At 34.5% G+C, this 19,302-nt stretch overlaps 3 protein-coding genes across 4 annotated transcripts; 2 read left to right on the top strand and 1 right to left on the bottom strand.

Annotated features, from left to right (window-relative positions):
* Positions 1–1,323: 1,323 nt before the first annotated feature.
* Positions 1,324–7,584, top strand: LOC107495025 (uncharacterized; the record flags this gene model as incomplete). Its single annotated transcript, XM_021125253.2, is given in 8 exon segments — positions 1,324–1,484; positions 2,607–2,945; positions 4,346–4,454; positions 4,545–4,889; positions 5,117–5,163; positions 5,537–5,599; positions 5,728–5,860; positions 7,014–7,584. Coding segments are annotated over 6 exon segments (684 nt in total). The 3' UTR covers positions 7,031–7,584.
* A 1,737-nt stretch (positions 7,585–9,321) lies between these two features.
* Positions 9,322–12,988, bottom strand: LOC107495065 (uncharacterized). 2 transcript variants are annotated; one of them, XM_016116135.3, is made up of 6 exons: positions 12,706–12,988; positions 11,428–11,463; positions 10,851–11,052; positions 10,121–10,196; positions 9,835–9,956; positions 9,322–9,673 (listed from the first exon to the last, which is right to left on the bottom strand). In XM_016116135.3, the coding sequence occupies exons 1-5, from the start codon at positions 12,879–12,881 to the stop codon at positions 9,835–9,837; spliced, it is 612 nt and encodes a 203-aa protein (XP_015971621.1). In that variant the 5' UTR covers positions 12,882–12,988; the 3' UTR covers positions 9,322–9,673. The 2 variants fall into 2 exon arrangements, with proteins under 2 accessions (XP_015971621.1, XP_015971620.1); XM_016116134.3 differs by having other exon boundaries at positions 9,839–9,956.
* A 307-nt stretch (positions 12,989–13,295) lies between these two features.
* LOC107495079 (dolichol-phosphate mannose synthase subunit 3) lies at positions 13,296–18,031 on the top strand. The gene is made up of 4 exons (XM_016116149.3): positions 13,296–13,445; positions 15,543–15,652; positions 16,971–17,078; positions 17,732–18,031. The coding sequence occupies exons 2-4, from the start codon at positions 15,551–15,553 to the stop codon at positions 17,789–17,791; spliced, it is 270 nt and encodes an 89-aa protein (XP_015971635.1). The 5' UTR covers positions 13,296–13,445; positions 15,543–15,550; the 3' UTR covers positions 17,792–18,031.
* Positions 18,032–19,302: the final 1,271 nt, after the last annotated feature.

The raw sequence follows: 19,302 nt of genomic DNA, 5'->3' as shown, positions 1-19,302 counted from the left end.
ACAATTTAAAATTTGGATATGACTTGATTTTATAAATTGATTGGCAATATAACTCTTTTTGTTGTTGGTGGTGTAGGTGGTAAAAAAGACCTTTCATATTCTAAGTACTTTTGGTACTTTTGCATTAAAGCTTTTTATTTCCAAAGAAATGGGCGTTGGTGCTAAAATTTGGGGAAGAAGAAAGGCCCTCGAAATGAAGGATGGGTTAATTTTGAAATTTTGTTAAAAAGTCAACAAAAAATTAGGGTTTAAGTATTTTTGTTATATAGAACCCAATTTTCATGGATACAACTTTAATATTTTTTGTTTGATAAATACTTTTGTCAGTGTTAGTAAAGCTCATGGATACTAATGATTATTTTTTCTTAAATTTTTTTAACAAAAAATAATTTATTTAAATAATGTATCAAATTCCATAAGTCATATACTCATACGCATACATTTATAGAATTTTAATAAAATTAACTGTCACTTCTCACACTTTCAGTTACACTTCGTCTTCTTTCGTCTATTCTTGCGTGCTCTTCCCTCTTGACTCATTATCTCTCAGCTTATCTCTTAAAGATGATAATGAGTAGGATAGGGTAGGGTTTGAACTCAATCCAAACCCTATTCGCGGGTTGAATTTGTTACTAAAATTCAATTCTATCCTATTTGCGGATTGAGAACAATCCAACCCTAACTCTATCCGCAATCAATCCGCGGGTATCCGACTCTATTAGTGAGTTTTTACAAATATGCAATATTATAATATAACCTAACGAGTATGCAAATCATTGTTTCAAATCCGGCTCGACTCTGATCGGTTCGATCGAAAAATCGGTTATCTAACCGGACCGAGCCACATTAAACTGGCCATGCATCGAACCCGGTGAAACCCAGTTCGACCCGACAGGTTTTAGCTAAAACCGGTGACCCGGCTGGTTAATTTAATCCAGTCCGAGTCGTGCTGAATTTTTTTTAAAAAAAAACTTTGAAACGGCGTCGTTGCTCGGTTGCCCCCCTTCCCTTTCGTGAAACTTGAAATCCTAATTGCTAATTCCCCCTCCCCCCAATTGCCCCTAATGGCCTAATCTGAGAGAAGAGTTCCAGTGGAACCCCCGACCCCGAAACCCCCCAGCCAACCTCGTCTCTCCGTCGTTCGAGCTCTGCACTCGGCAGTCCCTCACGGGCTCACCCTCACGTTCACGGACTCACCTCGTCACTCCGTCGTCTCTACCCTCACCTGGTCGCTCTCTCAGTCTCGGCCTCACCTCGTCACTCTCTCAGTCTCCGCCTCACCTCGTTGGTCTCTCAATCTCGGCCTCACCTCGTCAATCCCTGCACTTCGTCGGCGGCAGAAAGCTCACAGAACCAATCAAGCAGCATTTCTGCATCTACTCCCTCGGGTCAGTCGGGTGGTGGTGGTGGTCGTCAGAAAGCTCACAGAACCAAATACAATCAGAAAGCTCCCCTATGTCGCGGTCTGGGAACCAGTTAACCAGGTGAGCATATTTTAGTTAGTATTGTTATTGAATTTGGTGGTTATTACTATTATATTTGATCTTTTAGACTAGTTATTGAATCTGAGCGAATTTTAGTTAGAATTGCTGATGAATTTGGTGCTTGCTGGCTTGCTGCTGTTGTATTTAGTTTTTTAGAGTTGCTGTGTTGTTATAGAGTTGCTGTGTTCTTATGAAACTGGAGCACCGACTTTGAGAATGTATTTAGTACTAGAGACTAGTTAATATCTTTTTTTTTAGATTATTAGTTATGTTTAAAAAGACTAAAAATATTTGTAAAGACTTGTATTTTAAGTTTTAACACATTATTTTAATTTTATTTATATTTTTTTAATTATGATCAGATTAACCGGGTGAATTAGTGACTATCGGTTGAACCAGTGACCCGGTCATTTGCATTAACGATTCAATACACACAATACAATTATCCCATAAACAACATAACCATCAAATGTTCAATTCTATATAAAGGTCTTTGGTTAAATTAATAACACAAATACAAATAAAATATTGTGCTATAATGTTATATTTATATATCACAAAATAAAATTGATTTTTATATAAAAAAGTGTTAAATTATTAATTGATAATTTTGCCTCAATGATAAAGATGATTTGCACTAAGTTAGAGGTCTTTAGTTCAATACCCACCTATAACATATTTTTATAACATATACGTATAGATATATAAGTTAAGCAGATAGAGTTGAGACTCAATCTACACTCAAATCCGCTCGACACTAATATAGGATGCAGGTTAGTTGCATTCAATCTCTCATTCTCTAATTTGTCATATTTTGACATAGTTTATTATTAAAGTATTCAAACTATTTTAAATTATTCCAATTTAGCCTCTTAAATTTGATTGTTTAAAATTTTAAATATTTGATTTTTAATAATAATTTTAATTTTATCTTTAAATATAAAGAAATATTGTTAAACTAATAAACTATTAACAAAAATGAAATATCTAAAGATTTCAAATTAATACGAGTGACAAACCCCCCTCCCCCAAAAATACCCCAACGACTATCACATCCCATTTTCTCGTTGCTTACCCAACAATACCCACTACTTTCAAATCCCCAATCTTCTTCTTCCACAGCCCCTCAGTCTCCCGCTCTGTCATATACCAGAACGGCAGCCACTTCTTTCTCCAGCAACCCTCCGATCTCTTCATTGTACACCGTTGCTGTCGCTATGTGATGTCTCTCCACCGAGGCTGCAACCTTTGAGCTCGACGCCGATCTGCTCTCCTCTCCTCTCTCTGCTGCTGCCGTGCTCTCTACTCACCCACTTTCGATCGCTACCTCTGTACTCTCTCTCCAACCTTTTGCTTTCTCTACGCACATCGCCGCTGTTCTATCCACCAGCAGCCTCCGCTGCCGCCTGCAAACTCTGCTGCCAGCACTGCAACGAACATCTCCTCCCTTCAGAAAATTAGGTATGCCTTCTCCTTCTTCATGTTCTATTTGTTGTCATTTCTAATTCTGGAACCTAAATTTGTGTCTCTTGTTTTATTTTATCTAAATATTTGTTTTTTTTTTCTCTTCCTCTGTGAATTGAATTTATTTATTTTTAAACAATGGTATTTTGTATGATTGTTTTGTGTCATTTCTAGAATGATGGAACATTGGCACTAGAATTTGCTTAATGGAATGGACATTGAAGGCGTGTTTCTTCTTCTACTTTTATGTGCGATCTCTTGATTTTTGATTAATTGATTATTGAATATTGATGACTTGATCAGTTAAGAATATGGTTTAGTTCAATTTTTAAATTTCTTTGTTCATCTATCTTTTTTATTAGGTTAGTTCTGGGTTTGCCTCTTTATGAGATGAAAATACAGTGTGAATGTGTGATTAAACTTTATTCAATTCAGTGAGAGCTTTTTAATATTTGTGGTGTGTTCTTCCCAAATAGAGGCTTAATTTTCTTGTGTATGATTAAACCTTGCTGATTTATAAAAGAATGAACTAGTTAACATTCTGGGCCCTTAATTTGCTTGTCATTTGAATTTAATTAAAGACAAATGGAAGGATGAAGGCCTTAGTTTGCTTCGGTTTTTCTTGCCATTTAGGTTCACTAATCCGTCTTCATTAATACAATGTAATAAGTGTCTTGCATATGATTGTTTGCAATTCTCAATTTATCTTTTATTCACGTAACGAGACTCCTTTATGGCTATGCAATTGATGACTGCTTGTTAGACCAACCATATTCCTGTCTTTTATTATTGTCTATGTTAATTTGTTAATCGAAATATATCAGATCACACAGAATATTGTTATTCATTGAAAAAGTTGAGAAGTTGAAGAAACACAATCTCTGGGATCACTTTGGTCCCATTTTGGATTAAAAAAAATTAATAGTTTACAATCAAAAGATGTTAAGGAAGAAAATGAGTTAAACAAAAAAAGAAAAAGAAATAAAAAGAGAAAGAAAGAAGGAAGAAAGAAAAGTTGAGATATGCATTGATATAAAGGGCATCTAAAAACATATTGTGATGACTAAAAGATATCTCTATATATGTATCATGTTGCTAAATGCTACAAAGGGAATAGACATATAACATAAGATGGAGGGAAAACAATGAAGGATGTTGTGAGGAAAAATTGAGTGTTTGCTTCAGGAGATGACAAAAAGCTATCCACCTGCTGTAATTTTTGGTCTATTAAGTAATAATGTATATTAAAATGATGATAGGTGAAAATTTTTAATGAATGTTGGAGACTTGTACATGGATGTTGTAAATTATATCATGTAGGATATTTGTCTTTATTTGTGGTCTATTGTAGATTTGTAGCCCTTTTTTCTTACTATATTATTTTTATTATATTAAAGGCAAAATTTCCAAGGCGTAGAGCCAAGAAAATGGTCAAACACTCAACTCAATTGAAGGAACTTAAAACCCGAACGCAGCAACCTCAATTCAAGGAGCTTGAAATCGAAGGTACAGCAAAATCAAATAACAAATTTCTTGATCGGCATAAAGTTTTCACTATTTATTTTCATTAAAACTCTACCTGTGTGTTTGTGGCAGTGGAGCATCAAATCAGTGCAATTAGGGTGGTTCGTGATGTTGAGATCGAGCGATTGTTGATGGAACTTCGTTTGGTTCGGTCGTGTTTCAGTGAGGAACAGCTCCGGAAGCCAATGCTGCAGGTCTTTGAAGAAACCTTACCGAATCTCTCAATTGTGAAAGATGAAGAGAATGGGAAATTCGATGTGAAGTGGAAAGAGAGAGGGAGCAGAATGTCCACGACCTGTGGTGGTGTAGGAAGAGATTTGCACGCTTCTCTGTTCCAGAGGCTTTCAATTGCTTTTCCTTCGGAATGTCCTGCTTCGGTTCCTCAGTTTGGTGGTTTTGAATACTCTAGCAATACTGGTAGTGTTTAGTTTTCTCTTTTGATTTAACTCATTTCATATCTGAATTAAAGTTTCTTAAATTGAATAAAAAAATGGAAATGTGTTACGAAACATACTATTGTTCTATGCCCCTTAAATTGTTTGAGTTCCTTCAATTTTGAACGATTTTACTATAGATATTATAGTTCTTATACATTTTGGCATAGATTGTAGTTGATACCTGTTAGTTTACTTCTTTGTTGGCAGGGAGAACAGGATATCTTGGTGATGAAAATCTTCATTTTAAGGACTTTGTATGTTCTCTATCTTCTCTGTGCACTTTGATTAATTGTATTTTGTAACATCCTTAGCTGTCTTATTTGGGTCACTTACGCAAGACTTGATGCAACATAAAATTGGGGTAGCTGTGTAGGAGCAGCATTAATATAGCACTTCCATTCTCATTTCCATAATGTGCTCCATCCATGAATTGATTTGAATGAGAAATGTTGCTATTCATTTAGGATAGTTTCATGTACAGATGGAAGAGAACTTACCTCTGTTACTAGTTTCTTTGCATACACTGCTAAATCTATTATGACTAACTTAAACAGCTTGCAAATAACAACTAATTAGTGATTGCAATGTATTGTGATAATATGAATTGATTGAATGTCTGTTACATAGGTTTTTGAGGAGCCATGTGAAGCTCAGACTCTCGCAAGTCAAGAAGGTCTTCAGACTCCCAATGTCCGTATTTTTTCTCCCTTTATTTTTTACCTTCTGTTTTTTATGGATGACTTTATGAACTCTAGTATTCGTTGCTGAGGCTATTTTTTAAACAGCTGTGATTGATTTGGCTTTGTTGCCTTTTGCAGGTAAGTAGTCAGCGCTTGTCTGTTGGGATGACACCCAAAACCCTTAGGCTGCCAAAACCTGGCGAGATGCTTCTCTCTGTCCATGGATCACCTCTTGGTGTTTACAAGGAAAATAACATGGAAGCTATATATGGTATGAAGCAAATGTTCTATTTGAAACTATTGCTATATCTTGTTCATTTAGTTTCCTTGTTGCATGAAGAGAAGGCGACAACTCCTTTTTTTTAACATCTGCATACTTTATCAAAAATAAACTACCAAGATGGTACCCAAAAGTTTATGCCGCTAACAAAAATAACTTGGAAAGATAACAAATAAGCTCCAAAGGATTTAAAAAGTGAGAAAATTAACTGGATATTAGTTATATTTTTTCATAAAATACTTTAGATACTAGATTTCGATGCGACTTTTTGTAAGTATTATTAGAAAAATGAGACTTTGACATAGTTAAAATTTGGTGATGTGTCAAGGAATTTTTTCAATGTTTTTTGTGAATGATTGAATTTAAAATAAAATGCACAAGTTGTTTGCTAAATACAAAATTCGTTTATCATTTATGTAAAAAAAATATGATATTTTTGTTAATGGTGTCACGTTTTTAAATCTTCTGAGACTTATTTGTCATTCGTATCTTATTTGGATATTTTTTATAGTGTTATGAATTTTTTTGGTGCAATTTCGGTAATTTACCTTGTTCCTAATAGCATGTGAGCTATTTTTAGCTCAATTTGTTAGTTACTTTATAAGCTAAGCTCTTGAGCCCGTGAGCTACTGAGCTTGAGCTAAAAGTTTGAGCTCATTTATAAAATGAGTCAAACTTAACTTTGCTATGTTCCATGAGCAGGGTTGTATATTCATTTATCGGTTCACATAGATATGTAGATGCCTTGAGACCTTGGTATAATATCACCTATATCATTATATATTATCAATAATAATATATAATATCTCAATTATTTTCATAATGTGTCTTGTAGATTAAATATGTTGAAAATAAGTATGTACTTGTAGCCAAAAAGCTTAATTAATATCTAAGGGTTAATGTTCAAACTGGTCTTTGAAATTTTACTCGTGCATGAAGATTCCATAATAAGATTAAGCTCAATAACAAATGAATCAAACCCTGAGTTGAGCTAAATATTATCAAGCTGAGTTTGAGCATTGTCAATTTTGGGGTCGACTTTGCATATTTTCAACCCTTGATTTTGTTTTTGTTCATTCACACTGAATGAAAATCCTGAAATCTTCCAGAATACTCTAGTTATGATATCTATTATTATCTGCAGAGTCAGAAGAAGGTTAAATGCCTGCTAAAGCTATTATGCGCACTGACAGTACCATCCTCTTCATCTCCTTAGAGGATGGCCATGTAAATTTGGTGGCCCCTAGTTCATCATTTTTCATTTAATGTTCTACAGTTTTAGATGAATGCCATTGACTAATTAGATCGAAGAAACGCAAGTATTGGTTTTCAGTTGCTAGACCATTCTACAAGTTGCTTATACCATATAGTTTCAAATTCACTGTTGGTTTATACTTGGGGAAGCATAATTGTTAGATTATTACATATTTACATTGTGGTTCAGTTATTTAGTCAGTAATGAGAATTATTCTCCTAAATATGTATGTTAGGATTGGTTCCATTCTGTTAAGAGTAGTACAGACTACTTAAAATGAGTATGTAAGTGATAGCTATGATTGATTGTATTGGTCAATCTCATTTTAAATTTATGCTTAGATTTTTCTCCCAGGCTACTCAATTTATCTGTGACTCCGTGCATTCCATTGGGTATTGACATTTGTTAACCCTTCGTGTTACGAGTTTTAATAATTTGAATTGTGTATTCTTTTCGCTAATAGATGTTTTATATTGTTATGAAAACCATCATGTAGTATTTAATCTGAAAGTAATAGCAGAAGCAGTAGAATAATGGCAAGCGGCATACAATCCCATAAAAAAGAAAAGAAAAAGGTAGACTTAAGTTGATTGTGCATTAAATCTCTCCTTTTTCACCCTATCGACGTTTGCAATGTAGCATTTGGATTAAGTCCAAAGTAGTTTCTCAGATTGGTCGTTTGTACTGAAAAAGCTTTTGAGATTTCAATTACATTATAAATATCATCGAGATTAAAAAAGTTGTATTAAGTTAAATGACATCGTGTCAACAAATATTTATCGTCAAAACTAAGGTAATGTTGTTTTGTCTAATCCAATGTGTAAGGATATGTGTCAAGTTATTCATGGCGTGACGAGTAACTCGACGGAGAGGGGATAGGAATCACGTGGTGCAATTTTTTTAATTTTGGAGATTTTTATGGTGCAATTAAAATCTCGGTGATTTTTATTTGTGCAAACGGTCAATTTCAATGATCACTTTAGAGTTTAACAAAGTTTAGGTCGTAGTATTTTCTCTTATGTTGCAAATAGTTGGTGTTTAATCCATGGTCTGACTATTGGCACACTCTTCACTTAAAGATAGAGTCTCTGTATTATATTTCTTGTGAAGTATATAAGAGTAAGTTATATCTCAATATTTTGTTTAGTGCCAAAATCTTTTGGATACTGATTTATTATTTATCTCAATAATAATACATAAATAAGATAAAAATGTATAACAAATTGAATATATTATAAGTAAAATTTTAAATATAATAATAAAAAATTATATTATATCACATTGCGTGGTTTGGATTAGATTAAATCAGTTTTTGAGAAGTAGATCCAAAATCCGATTCAATATGTGCAGTTTGCCAAGAATAGAATCCAATCAAACACAAGTTAATGCCGTTTTAATCGGTTTCGGTTTGAATTTGATAAGCGGTTTAATTTAGATCGGTCACACCTGTTCGATCGGAGTCACTATTACTACCGCCATCGTTGGAAGAAGACAAAGGAGAGGGGGAGAGGATTCGAGTAGAATTGAAGAAGAGAGATAGAAAGAGAGAGAAATTTAACTGTTTTGAGTGAGGCCATTTTTCGGAATTAAATATTAGCAAAGTTTCAATCTCTGTTCTTAAAAATTTCAGTCATCGAGTCATCAAATACAATACTAAATACTAATTGTCTAGTCTCATTCCTCGTCTCTTGAAACAAACACAGCCTTAGGGGCCTAGTTGAAAAAAAAATAAAGATTTAATTACAAATTTAATAAATATAAACCAATTAAACTTAAAATAATATATTTATGTGTAAAATATATAATTTAAAAATAATAATTTTATTATTTTAAATCAGTTAACCATTAAAAAACCAGACTAATTTAACCGATTAACCAATTGTTTGATTAGTTTTTTGAATTTTTGATCGGTTGATTGGTAAAGGATTTTTATCCTGAATCGGACCGATTCCTAGTCAACCAAACCAATTTTCAATTTGGTTCTCAGAACACTAGCTTAAACGGATTAGTTTATTTATTTTTTATTTATCTACAATTCGACATATGCAATTTTTAATCAAAAAACAAAAATAATGATTAAAAATTAGAAAGAAGTTGTGCGTATGAGCGTATCAGATTCTCCCAAGATAACTGATACATAAAATTCACCTATGACAACTAATACATAGATGATACTGGTAACATAAAAGAGGTCGAATAAAATAGGGCACACTGAACCGTTGCAACATATGTTCATATTTAATAGCCACATTGGTCAAGTATACACAATTTGTTTGTCTATAAAAAGCTTAAAGTAGAGGGTTAACAGCAGTAGCTTACGCTGTTTCCTCTTCAACATTACGATGCTTGGAGAAGCATCTAAAATGGGGAAGGGATATATAGCGATGGTACAAGAATACAAGAGTATTTGGGAAGGAATGCAAAGATTTGAAACAACATATACAACTTATCTTATATTTACAATAGCTCCAATGAATATGTGCATTTGCAGATAGCCCAAAATAGAAATGACTTAGAAGAGCATTCACACAATGAAGCCAAGACTGCTCCTGTGGATGACATAACCATAATTGAATAAAAATTAATTAGGAAATCATAGATGAGAATTTCATAAATGGCATAAAACTTTTATTCATTTGTTCCTGTTTAGGGTGGGGGGTTATCATGTTATATCATTGCCATTCAAAGGAAATTATTTCTGCTGCAGTACCTACGTTTTGGGATGCAGGTACTCGTCCACACTGAGAGGTTTCGGACCGCCATACCAATCGATTAGAAATATGTCTTCTATTTCTAATTTGAAGACTTGAAAGTTGTGACCCTCAGGCCAACCTGTTAAAGAATACCAAAATTAAAATAGCGGAAATAAGTTTTTTTTTTGCAAGAATCAAATATATAATGAGGAGAAAGCTGGTCATTGAAAATTTGCAACTAGTCAAATATCCGACATAAAACACATAGGATTCTAATCTAATTTAATGATTTTCAGGTATTACCCTTCATCTCTGAGTGCTTGGAAAACAAGGAAATTCTTGCAAATTCGGCTTCCTTGGAATCATCAACCAATTTAAGCTGAAACACAAGAGACAGCTATCAAAATCCAAGTTACTTATCATCAAAGGAAGCACAAAATTTCTTTATGATTTTCCCTTTCCTCAAATAAAGTTGTTTAAACTTTAAGGACATAACGTACTATACAGGAGCACAAGAAAACAAGTTGCCATTTACAAATCAATGAACTACAGACTTTTAAATATGACCACAAATGTTCTTCAGAAACCAGACCTTGCACCTATATGGAGGATATTTTTGTAAAAATCTGCATCAATTTATATAGTGTGGTTCACATTATCTCATATAATTGACAGGAAAGAAGTATATGAGTAAAAAGGGTAGCATTGTCCACGATAATGTCATTCTTTTGCTTCTCCTTTTGAAGAAATAATCCACAAGCTGGAGATTCAATGAAAAATTTATAAAGTAGGACAAAGATCCATAGATATTGCTACATCATTAGTTGGCCACTAGACGTAATGTTAATTTTATTTTTCGCCCAAAACATCATGTTCAACTAGTCTGGAGGTGGAAAACAACCAAAGAGAAAAACCTAGCATGAAGAAAGACTGAAAATTTGAAGAACAGAAGGACCAAGATCAACTAATGGGAAACCATGGCGGCAACACCTACATGAATATATTCAACTGAATTTCATTTTTTTTCACACACCTTTCCAGTTAGAGTAATTTTTGAACACGCAGGGTTCTCTGGGTCAAGGTTACCGCAGGTCCCGAGAGGGTATTCACTAACTGTGAACGAGGCTCTTTCATCTTTTAATGCATTTCTTGCTGTTGGATCAAGAGTTGTCAAGTAAAAGTATGGGATCCCACTGCCTTCATTTGGAGGTCCATCGCTAAATGATACCACATTCCTTCATATAGATAATAAGATTTAATTACTTTGAATACTGGAAATTATTAAATTACACAATGCAAATCCAATGATCAAATAATGTTGGATGTAATAAAAATTATTCCTTTACAGAAATATACGTTTCGAAGGAATAGATAATTTAGAAGGTTGGTCAAATTGAAGGCAGAAGAAATATAGCAAATAGCAATTGAGATTAGCATTTATTTTGCCATTTCGTTTTCATTGGCCTCATACAACGAATAGTATGCAGTTGTGCATAGATGAAATAACAACTATTCTTTTCCAAGAAATCGACAATCTCAGCCTTTTCAAAATCACTTGGTAGAAAGCAATTTTCCTGAATTCAGCCTGATAAAAAGTAGGAAATGCTTACCCAAAGGGCGCTCCATCCAGATCAGTTGAGATAGTACTGCAAAGAATCAAAGAAATGCGCTTGAGAAACATAATTTGAACTTTAGACTTCGAAACCAAACAGTTAAATGATAAAGAACTGACTAGACATAACACATCGAACACGGTTAAGCAACTGCCCAATACTCATAGGGCAATTCCCTTGATCTCAGTGTGAAAATGGTTAAGTATTTTAAGGTATCATCATAAATTTTATCCTGATTCATTTCTGCATCAATATAAAGGACAATGACATATGAGAAACCTGAAACCAAAACGTCATCGATTTTCAATTTAAGGTGGTCAATGTACATCATCTATGGTTTATGTTTGTCATTACTCGTAAGTCACTGCACACCCTTCCACTTTATCCTCCTACAGTAAATCATCTCGTAACACAAAGCTATTGTAAATTAAGGCGACAATTACATAAAGGTATGTGCATCATGGATGGTAGAAGTGAAAAATCTAAGGAAGAAGGCAAAATGTAAAAATTGTCACTCTATAGTATCAGAATTCCCCCTAGTGGGGTGAATTCAAACATGATAATACACAATGGAATCATTTGATCCATATAACTGATCCTTTTCCACCTTTACAGATAGAAAAATACTTAATAAGTTCAATTTCATCACAAAGCAATGATGTACTCATTAGAACGATAACAGATAATCAACATTATAAGAACCAACGTTCTAACATAAATAATTAACACAAACCAACAGCGAAGATCAAACTACCACAATATCATTAACCATCAAGTACTCCCTCCATTTCAAATTAATCATCGCTGTCACTCTTTTGGCAAATTAGAAAACCAACGTATCCATAAACAGAGTTGAAGTCAACAATTAATTTGAGATTGAGGGAGTAAAATTGCAATTAAACAGGGAAAACCAAGTATGGAGTTATGAGCTACAGTCACACTACGTGAGAGTAAAACACAAATTAACCATCCCATAACTTATCAAGTGAAATAAAATATAATAATTCTATGCGAACAAGTTACTTTTGTAATCAAGTATAACCGAATTTTTTTCTTCTTACGTGTCTCTTTTGGACCGACTTAGGTAAACTTAGTTAAATAAGTTGATAATGTAGCATCACCGCACGCAAAAACCCATAGAATATGAAAAAATTAGTATGTTGGTAACCGATTCCAAAGAGTTGTTTGCCTCTAAAAGTTCTGAAATAGAAATTCATGGAGCAGTAAGTAGTGTATTTATATCAAAATTAAAGGAGGGAGGAAAAGAGTGTATACTTCAAGACACCCCAGGAATTGAGAGAAAGTAACCAGCGAGCGGAGGCAGCAGAGTCGTCCGGGTCAGGTTTCGTTTGGATGGAGAGGAATTGGCCTTGTGCAATGGAATTAGAATCCTGAGAACCGACCAAGAAAAGCAGATATGAAACCCAGATGAGCTTGATCACCGTCAACATGGTGGCTTTATCTCTTCTATTATTGTTTTACGGCACAGGGCAACTGGGCAAGCCCACAAGGTCAAGGAGTAAGAATTTATTGCGTAGGTAGAAGTAAAAGTAACCTCGATTACCCTTTTTTTTAAGCGGGCACTAAAGTGAAATTCCCTAAAGTGAAATTCCCTAAATGCCGCTCGTATAAGATATGAAAGATATAGATCCCTAATTTTTATGGTTTTGTAAACCGAACCGAACCTTCCGGTCCAACAACAAAAACCGCTATTTTAAAATTCGCTTTAAAACCGTTGAACCGGTCGGAAACCGGACGGTCGGACCGAATCGGAACCCAGCCGATTTTTATGAAACAGCGTCGTTTTGCGTTTTGTTTTAAAAAGAAGAGCCAGGTTCTCGTCCTCAGTCATCTGAAGGCCGACGCCAGCGTCTCCAGGTCCTGCTCCGCCGTCGTCCCTCTGTCGTGTTCGTCGCCAGCTCCCCGTCGTCCGTCGCCAGCTCGCCAGTGTTCGTCGCCAGCTTCTCGTCGTCTGTGGCTCTCCCTCAAATCTCTGGTCACTGCCCTCGCGGAAGGTAATGCCTCGGATACTCCGTCAGTGCTCGGTGCTTTTTCTTGTTTGATTGGCTTTGCTCACTGCTTGATAATAAATTTTAACTCTGTTACTGCTTGTTCTTGTTTGTTCTGGGTTGATTAACTGTTACTGGCTTGTTCTTGTTTGTTCTGGGTTGATTAACTGTTACTGGCTTGTTCTTGTTTATTCTGGATTGATTTACTGGCTTGTTCTTGTTTGTTCTGGGTTGATTAACTGTTACTGGTTTACTGATTGATGATAAATTTATACCGATAAATTATTACTGGTTTGTTTGTGCTTTTTTTTTTTTCTGTTGTTAAATTTTTGTTAAAGTTTCTTGATGATAAATTTTATGATCATTGCCTAAAGGAATACTTGTAATTTAAGTTGGTGCTTACTACCCTTATTGTATCACATAGCTCACTACTAGTGCCTGCTGTTCGTGTTTGTTTTTTAGTTCAGAAATTATCAAATTATATTGATTATTGAATGTCTCTGCTCACTACTGCTATGCTGTGTTGTACACTGGTTTGTGTCTTCTTCGCTGCGGTGCTGTGTTTTTGGCTCACTGCTGTTCACTGCTGAGCTTTTTTGTATTTAATTAAGTCAATTAAAACTATGCTTTGGGCTTAATTGTGCTTAGATTGTTAAGTCAGTTAATTCAGCATATGTTCTGCTGTGCTGTTGTTGTGATGTTTTGTGTTTTGTGATTTCTTTGCGTAGTGATGTACTGCTGGAAACTGAATTGCTGCTGTTTTGTGTGTGTTTGTGTTTGTTTTACTGTTTTGTGATTTAATTATGCTTAGATGGTGACTGTCATGATTATTTATTTCAGTTATGTAGGATTCTGTGATTTCTTTGCATAGTAATGTGCTGCTGGAGATTGAATTGCTGCTGTTTTGTGTTTGTGTTTTACTGTTTTGTGACTTAATTACGCTTAGATGGTCACTGTCTTCATGATATATTGATTTTATTTATGTAGGATTGTGTTTTTTTGCATAGTGATGTGCTGCTAGAGACGGGATTGCTGCTGTTTTGTGTTTGTGTTTGTGTTTTATTTGTGACTTAGTTATGCTTACATGGTGACTGTCTTCATGATTTATTGATTTTAGTTATATAGTGTTTTGTGATTTCTTTGCGTAGTTATGTGCTGCTGGAGACTGAATTGCTGCTGTTTTGTTTTTTTGTTTCAATTTTGAGTTTGTACTTAAATAAGTTCATAAGACTTTGATTGATGACATTTGTGTAGTGTTTTAAATTTAGAAGACATCTTAAGATTTATATTAGACTAAAATTATGTTTTAGGATATTTATTATTTTGTTATAACGGTTTTTTTTGTTAGACCACGAGTGAATCAGTGAACCAGTGATTAAAGCGGTTCAATGACCGATTCGGTTTTTAGAACCTTGCTAATTTTGAACCTCTCTCTCAAACGGCTGCGCAACACTCTCTTAAACTTCCAAGTGATGCTGGGAAAATTGCGCATGGGCTTTGAGTCATTGTAAACAATGAAATGAACGTCATGGAGATCCCATCTGATGGAAGTGGAAAAATAATTAATATTGATCAAGTAGTACAAGAGGATCTTTTTCTCTTACTGATTCTAGTTACTATTGATTCTTGTTTTACCTTAGCTGGTGATAGTAAATTGTTCTGCACTATTATGTGCCTATTTGTTAATTGTAATTGCAATTGCAATTGCATGCACAGATTAGGCTATATATCCATTTTAGCAGTTGAATACATTTGATAAGTGATAGGTGCAGATTAACTTTCATTTGTTTTCAACTTGACAACGCCTTTTCCAAGCTCTATCTGGTTAGATTGTTCTCTTCCATTATTTTTCTATCTGTTGTCTTAATTTATCCTTTTGCCACTTGCCACCACCGTTAACGGGATTCATGATACTGGAGGGGATGTTCTTTGATTCTTTTGTTTTGTTTTATTTTTTATTTTTATCTTTATATTTGTTGCAATGGAGCTCCTAAAGAAATTTTGTGTTTTTATCTTTAGCCACCTAAGAGAGCATCCAAACATCCTCATAATATCCTATGTAATAAGCATTTGATAATATTTATAGACTTTATCAAATTTCAGATTGATAAATGAAGCACATTGTGAAGATTTTCTCATTGGTGGTGGCCATCACTGCATTATGGATTGGCCTCTTACAATCATCTGTAATTCCACGTAGTCATACTTGGCTGGTAAGTACTTATGTTATCATATGCTTGATTCTTTGTTTATCTTTTTAGTTTTCTTTTTTGGGTTTCCGAAAATTTTGGGCAAGGGTCACATGCAAGCTGTGTTGCAACTGGTATGGCGAAATTGCCAAAGTATCCGTATCTGGTAGTCTGGTACATATATGCTTCTGGTCCGCGCGAACACTTCTAGGTACCATGATCTCACTTACCCACCACCATTCTTGTCCTCCAATCATCGATGGCAACAAAACAGCAGCTGCCCGACGGTGATGTGAGCAAGCTTGATCAGCAGTTTCAGAGGTGGTGGATCCATGGTGAGTTGCCACTTGTCATCTCTGCTGTGTCTTGCGGACAGCCTTGAGCTGATCATTCCTAGTCACACACTGCTGAACGCCATAAAACCCTCTTCCTTTTCCTTTTAGAGTATTTTAATTTGTTTATTTCTCTTTTTTCCCTCCATTTTCTGCAATATGGTTTGGGATTTTCATATATTTAGCAAATATGTGGTTAGTCGAGATTGAGTGGGTAAATATATACAAGAGAGTGCAGACCTTGGAAAGAAAAAATTATTAGGATAACTCTTTTATAAATCATATGAATTTTAGTTTAGTGCATTTTAAGTAGTTTAGCTTTCTGCCAACGAGTTATAGCTCAAATGGCATAGTCTCCTCATACTCGCCTAAGAGGTTGCGGGTTCGAGTCTCACTATCTTCAGTATTAAAAAAAAAAGTTGTTTAGCTTTCTAATTATAGATGAAAGTTTGAGCAACACTATACACTATATTATTTTTAGGTTAAAATTGGTATGTGTTTCATTTATCATATAAAGTTTTAGTTTTATATTGTATAAAATTAGCTAGATTTTTGTATCGTTTAATATATACATGGTGGCTATGAAACTTTGGCAACACCTTAAAAGTGTGGCTAAAATTAAGGTCACACTTCTTACTATTTGGAAACACTTTTCAATTTGAAAAATCTAAGACATTAGTGTGATCAAGTTAAAAAGTTTTGCCAAATAATAAAAATATGACCTAAATTTTAACTACACCTTTTAAGTGCTACACCTTTTTCACGCATAAATATTCCACTCTTTTGTAAAAAAAATGTTTTTTTGTATGTACTCGAATCCGCACCATTCCCTTACCAATGCAACATAGCATGCAACAGACCTTGTTAATTTGTTTGCCCACAAGCAAAAAGCTTAAATCTTTTCCCACTGAACCAATACCATTGGCAATTTACTTTCTTCATTATTGTTATTATTATTTTAGAATGATAATTTGCATGATACTGACTATACCTTATTTCTGTCCGCACAGCTACCAGTCTATTTTGTTGTGTCTTTAGGATGTTATGGTCTGTTAATGGTTGGAGTTGGTCTGATGAATTTCCCAACCTGTCCTCAAGAAGCTCTGCTGTTGCAAGAGGTATCATTCTATCCTTCTGTTGGTATTGATGTCTTCTATTATTAGTCATGGCATGTGCATTTCGTAGTGCCTGTCATATATATAGATATGCTTGGATGTGAGTATGAATTGAAATAATTTCAGGATAGAAAAATGTTTTCATTTCATGGATACTTTTCTTGTTTGTTTTTAGAATGTAAAACTGGATATTGTTGAGATTAAAAAGGTTGTTGGAGGAGAAGAGATCCTTCCAAAAATGAAGTTAAAACAAATGTAAAGGAAAATATAAAGATAAATAAAAGGAAGTAATAATAACAGATTTGCTAAAGTACCCTATCCAAGAAGTTCACTTGAAAATAGAACCACAAAAAATGTCAAATATTCCTTCCTCAGCTATCGCAGGTTGTTCTGTATCTTGGGCTCCAATGTAATTCACTTCAATTCTTTACTGGTTTTGGTATTAACCATGTAATTTTGATGGTCCTAATGTTTTTGGTGTTTTGTTGTTGTTTCATCTACGTATTGATCCTTTTACTTATGGGAATGTTAAGCATGGGGCAGAAGGATTAGAATATAATTCTGTTCTCCAAATAGAGCTGATTTTTTAAGTAGTCCTACAATTGTTAATGTTATTATGAATGCGCTTGTTGATTAAGAATGTTGCTTCTATCTAGGACATTGTGGAGGCTAAGGAATATCTGAAGCAAAGAGGAGTTGATGTTAGCTCTAGCTGATAATAATTTGTTGATTCAGAATTAGCTGCTAACAATTACTTAATGGGAGTCGCAAAGAATTTTGTCAAACAATGTACGCAAATACTAAAACGGGAAATGTTTGGATTAGCCCTACTGTACATGGAATTCTTTTTACTTCGATAAACTTTTCTTTTCTTTTTATCTTTTTTGTAATTAAATTTTGAATCCTGACTATGTTTATGAAAATGTTTCGACAGCATTCACATGATCTTTTGAAAACTTTAGTGTTAAAGAATTTAATCATTGTTGCTTGGTGGATATTTTGGATAACCCAAAACGAACTATATTATTTTATTTTTCGGGTAAAATTGTATTATTTATTTTTTGTCAAACCAAAATTGTATTCTTTTGAACGTATTAAATCAGTATAAATTTGAAGTGTGTTTTGAGCTTCTTCCAAGGCTTTTCAAAGTGAAATATGAAAGCGGACTATTGGGAAGAGAAGCTTTTTGTCGACATTCCTCGTGAATATAGCGGCCCTTATGGCTACATTGTTATGTTCTGTACAAAAGTAACAAAAGAAAGCTTGTTCAACAAGTTGTGTGATGTGCACGATGGTTCTATATCAGAACCCTAGCTCACATGATTTTTTCAACTTATAGATCTTCTCCTCCAAGAAGGCTTTCCTCCCAACCAATTCGATTGCTCCGACTTCGAAGATTGGCCTCTAATTTCGACAGTTTTTCTTCCAGTTTTTTTCGTTATCGTACCTCTTCATAATTTTCATTCTGTTTCTCATTGTGATTCAGTCTCCTGCTCAAGTTGTTCTAATTGACCGTGATGCCCATGTACGAGTCTCAGTATCTCCGTGGGATGAGGTTCTTCATCTTCAGGTGGATGGATTTTTGAATGGATTCATCGTGGAGGAGGGTTTCCTAATGTTCCCTTTCCATGGGAACCACTCGCTCTTTCTTGTTGGAGAGGTATCACGATTGCTCTATCGTCATTGTGAGGATCTGGTTCAGATTCAGAGGTCGTATGTTAGCCTTTAAATTGGTTGTCCGCCATGATTGGGTGTAGATTTTCAGGTCTTTGGCAACGGCGCCAATATTCCAAAGGTTACCTGAAACTGAATTGTTTTTAGCCAAGACGTGAGATCCAGTCTCCTTCTGTGATAGTGTCTGACTTGTATCGAGGCCGAGGTGCCGTCGTCCGAGTTTCTTGTGAAGAGGTGGGGGTGGTACTTGCAAGGGACTCCGATACTTAAGTTACCAAAGGTTTAAAGCAGGTTTTTAATAGATTGGGGTCTGAATTTACGTGAGGGTGTCCGTGTATTTAATGTAGAGTAGATAACCACTTTTTTAGAGTAGTTCCACCCAGGGAAGGATCCAGAAATATTATTTTGGAGGGGCCAATAACATATAATATTAAAAAATTATACAAAAAATTATATAATGTAAAATGTATTACAAAAATATATCGATAGAGAATATATTTTAAAATACAAAAAATATGTATGTACTTTTTATTAACGAAGTGGTCGATTCTTC

This window comes from Arachis duranensis, chromosome 6, assembly GCF_000817695.3.
Source record: "Arachis duranensis cultivar V14167 chromosome 6, aradu.V14167.gnm2.J7QH, whole genome shotgun sequence".
Taxonomy (NCBI): Eukaryota; Viridiplantae; Streptophyta; class Magnoliopsida; order Fabales; family Fabaceae; genus Arachis; species Arachis duranensis.
Note: the sequence above shows the minus strand (reverse complement) of the source record. Positions and strands in the feature narration are given on the sequence as shown.

Bases quoted from the DNA above. Each gene is read 5' to 3' on its own strand.
- LOC107495065 (XM_016116134.3), bottom strand. From the start codon at position 12,881: ATGTTGACGGTGATCAAGCTCATCTGGGTTTCATATCTGCTTTTCTTG. The intron at 11,464-12,705 runs GTATACACTCTT...GATTCTTTGCAG, and splicing joins AATTCCTGGGGTGTCTTGAA to TACTATCTCAACTGATCTGG. The intron at 11,053-11,427 runs GTAAGCATTTCC...ATCTATATGAAG, and splicing joins CTGGATGGAGCGCCCTTTGG to GAATGTGGTATCATTTAGCG.
- LOC107495079 (XM_016116149.3), top strand. From the start codon at position 15,551: ATGAAGCACATTGTGAAGATTTTCTCATTGGTGGTGGCCATCACTGCA. The intron at 15,653-16,970 runs GTAAGTACTTAT...CTGTCCGCACAG, and splicing joins CACGTAGTCATACTTGGCTG to CTACCAGTCTATTTTGTTGT. The intron at 17,079-17,731 runs GTATCATTCTAT...GCTTCTATCTAG, and splicing joins AAGCTCTGCTGTTGCAAGAG to GACATTGTGGAGGCTAAGGA.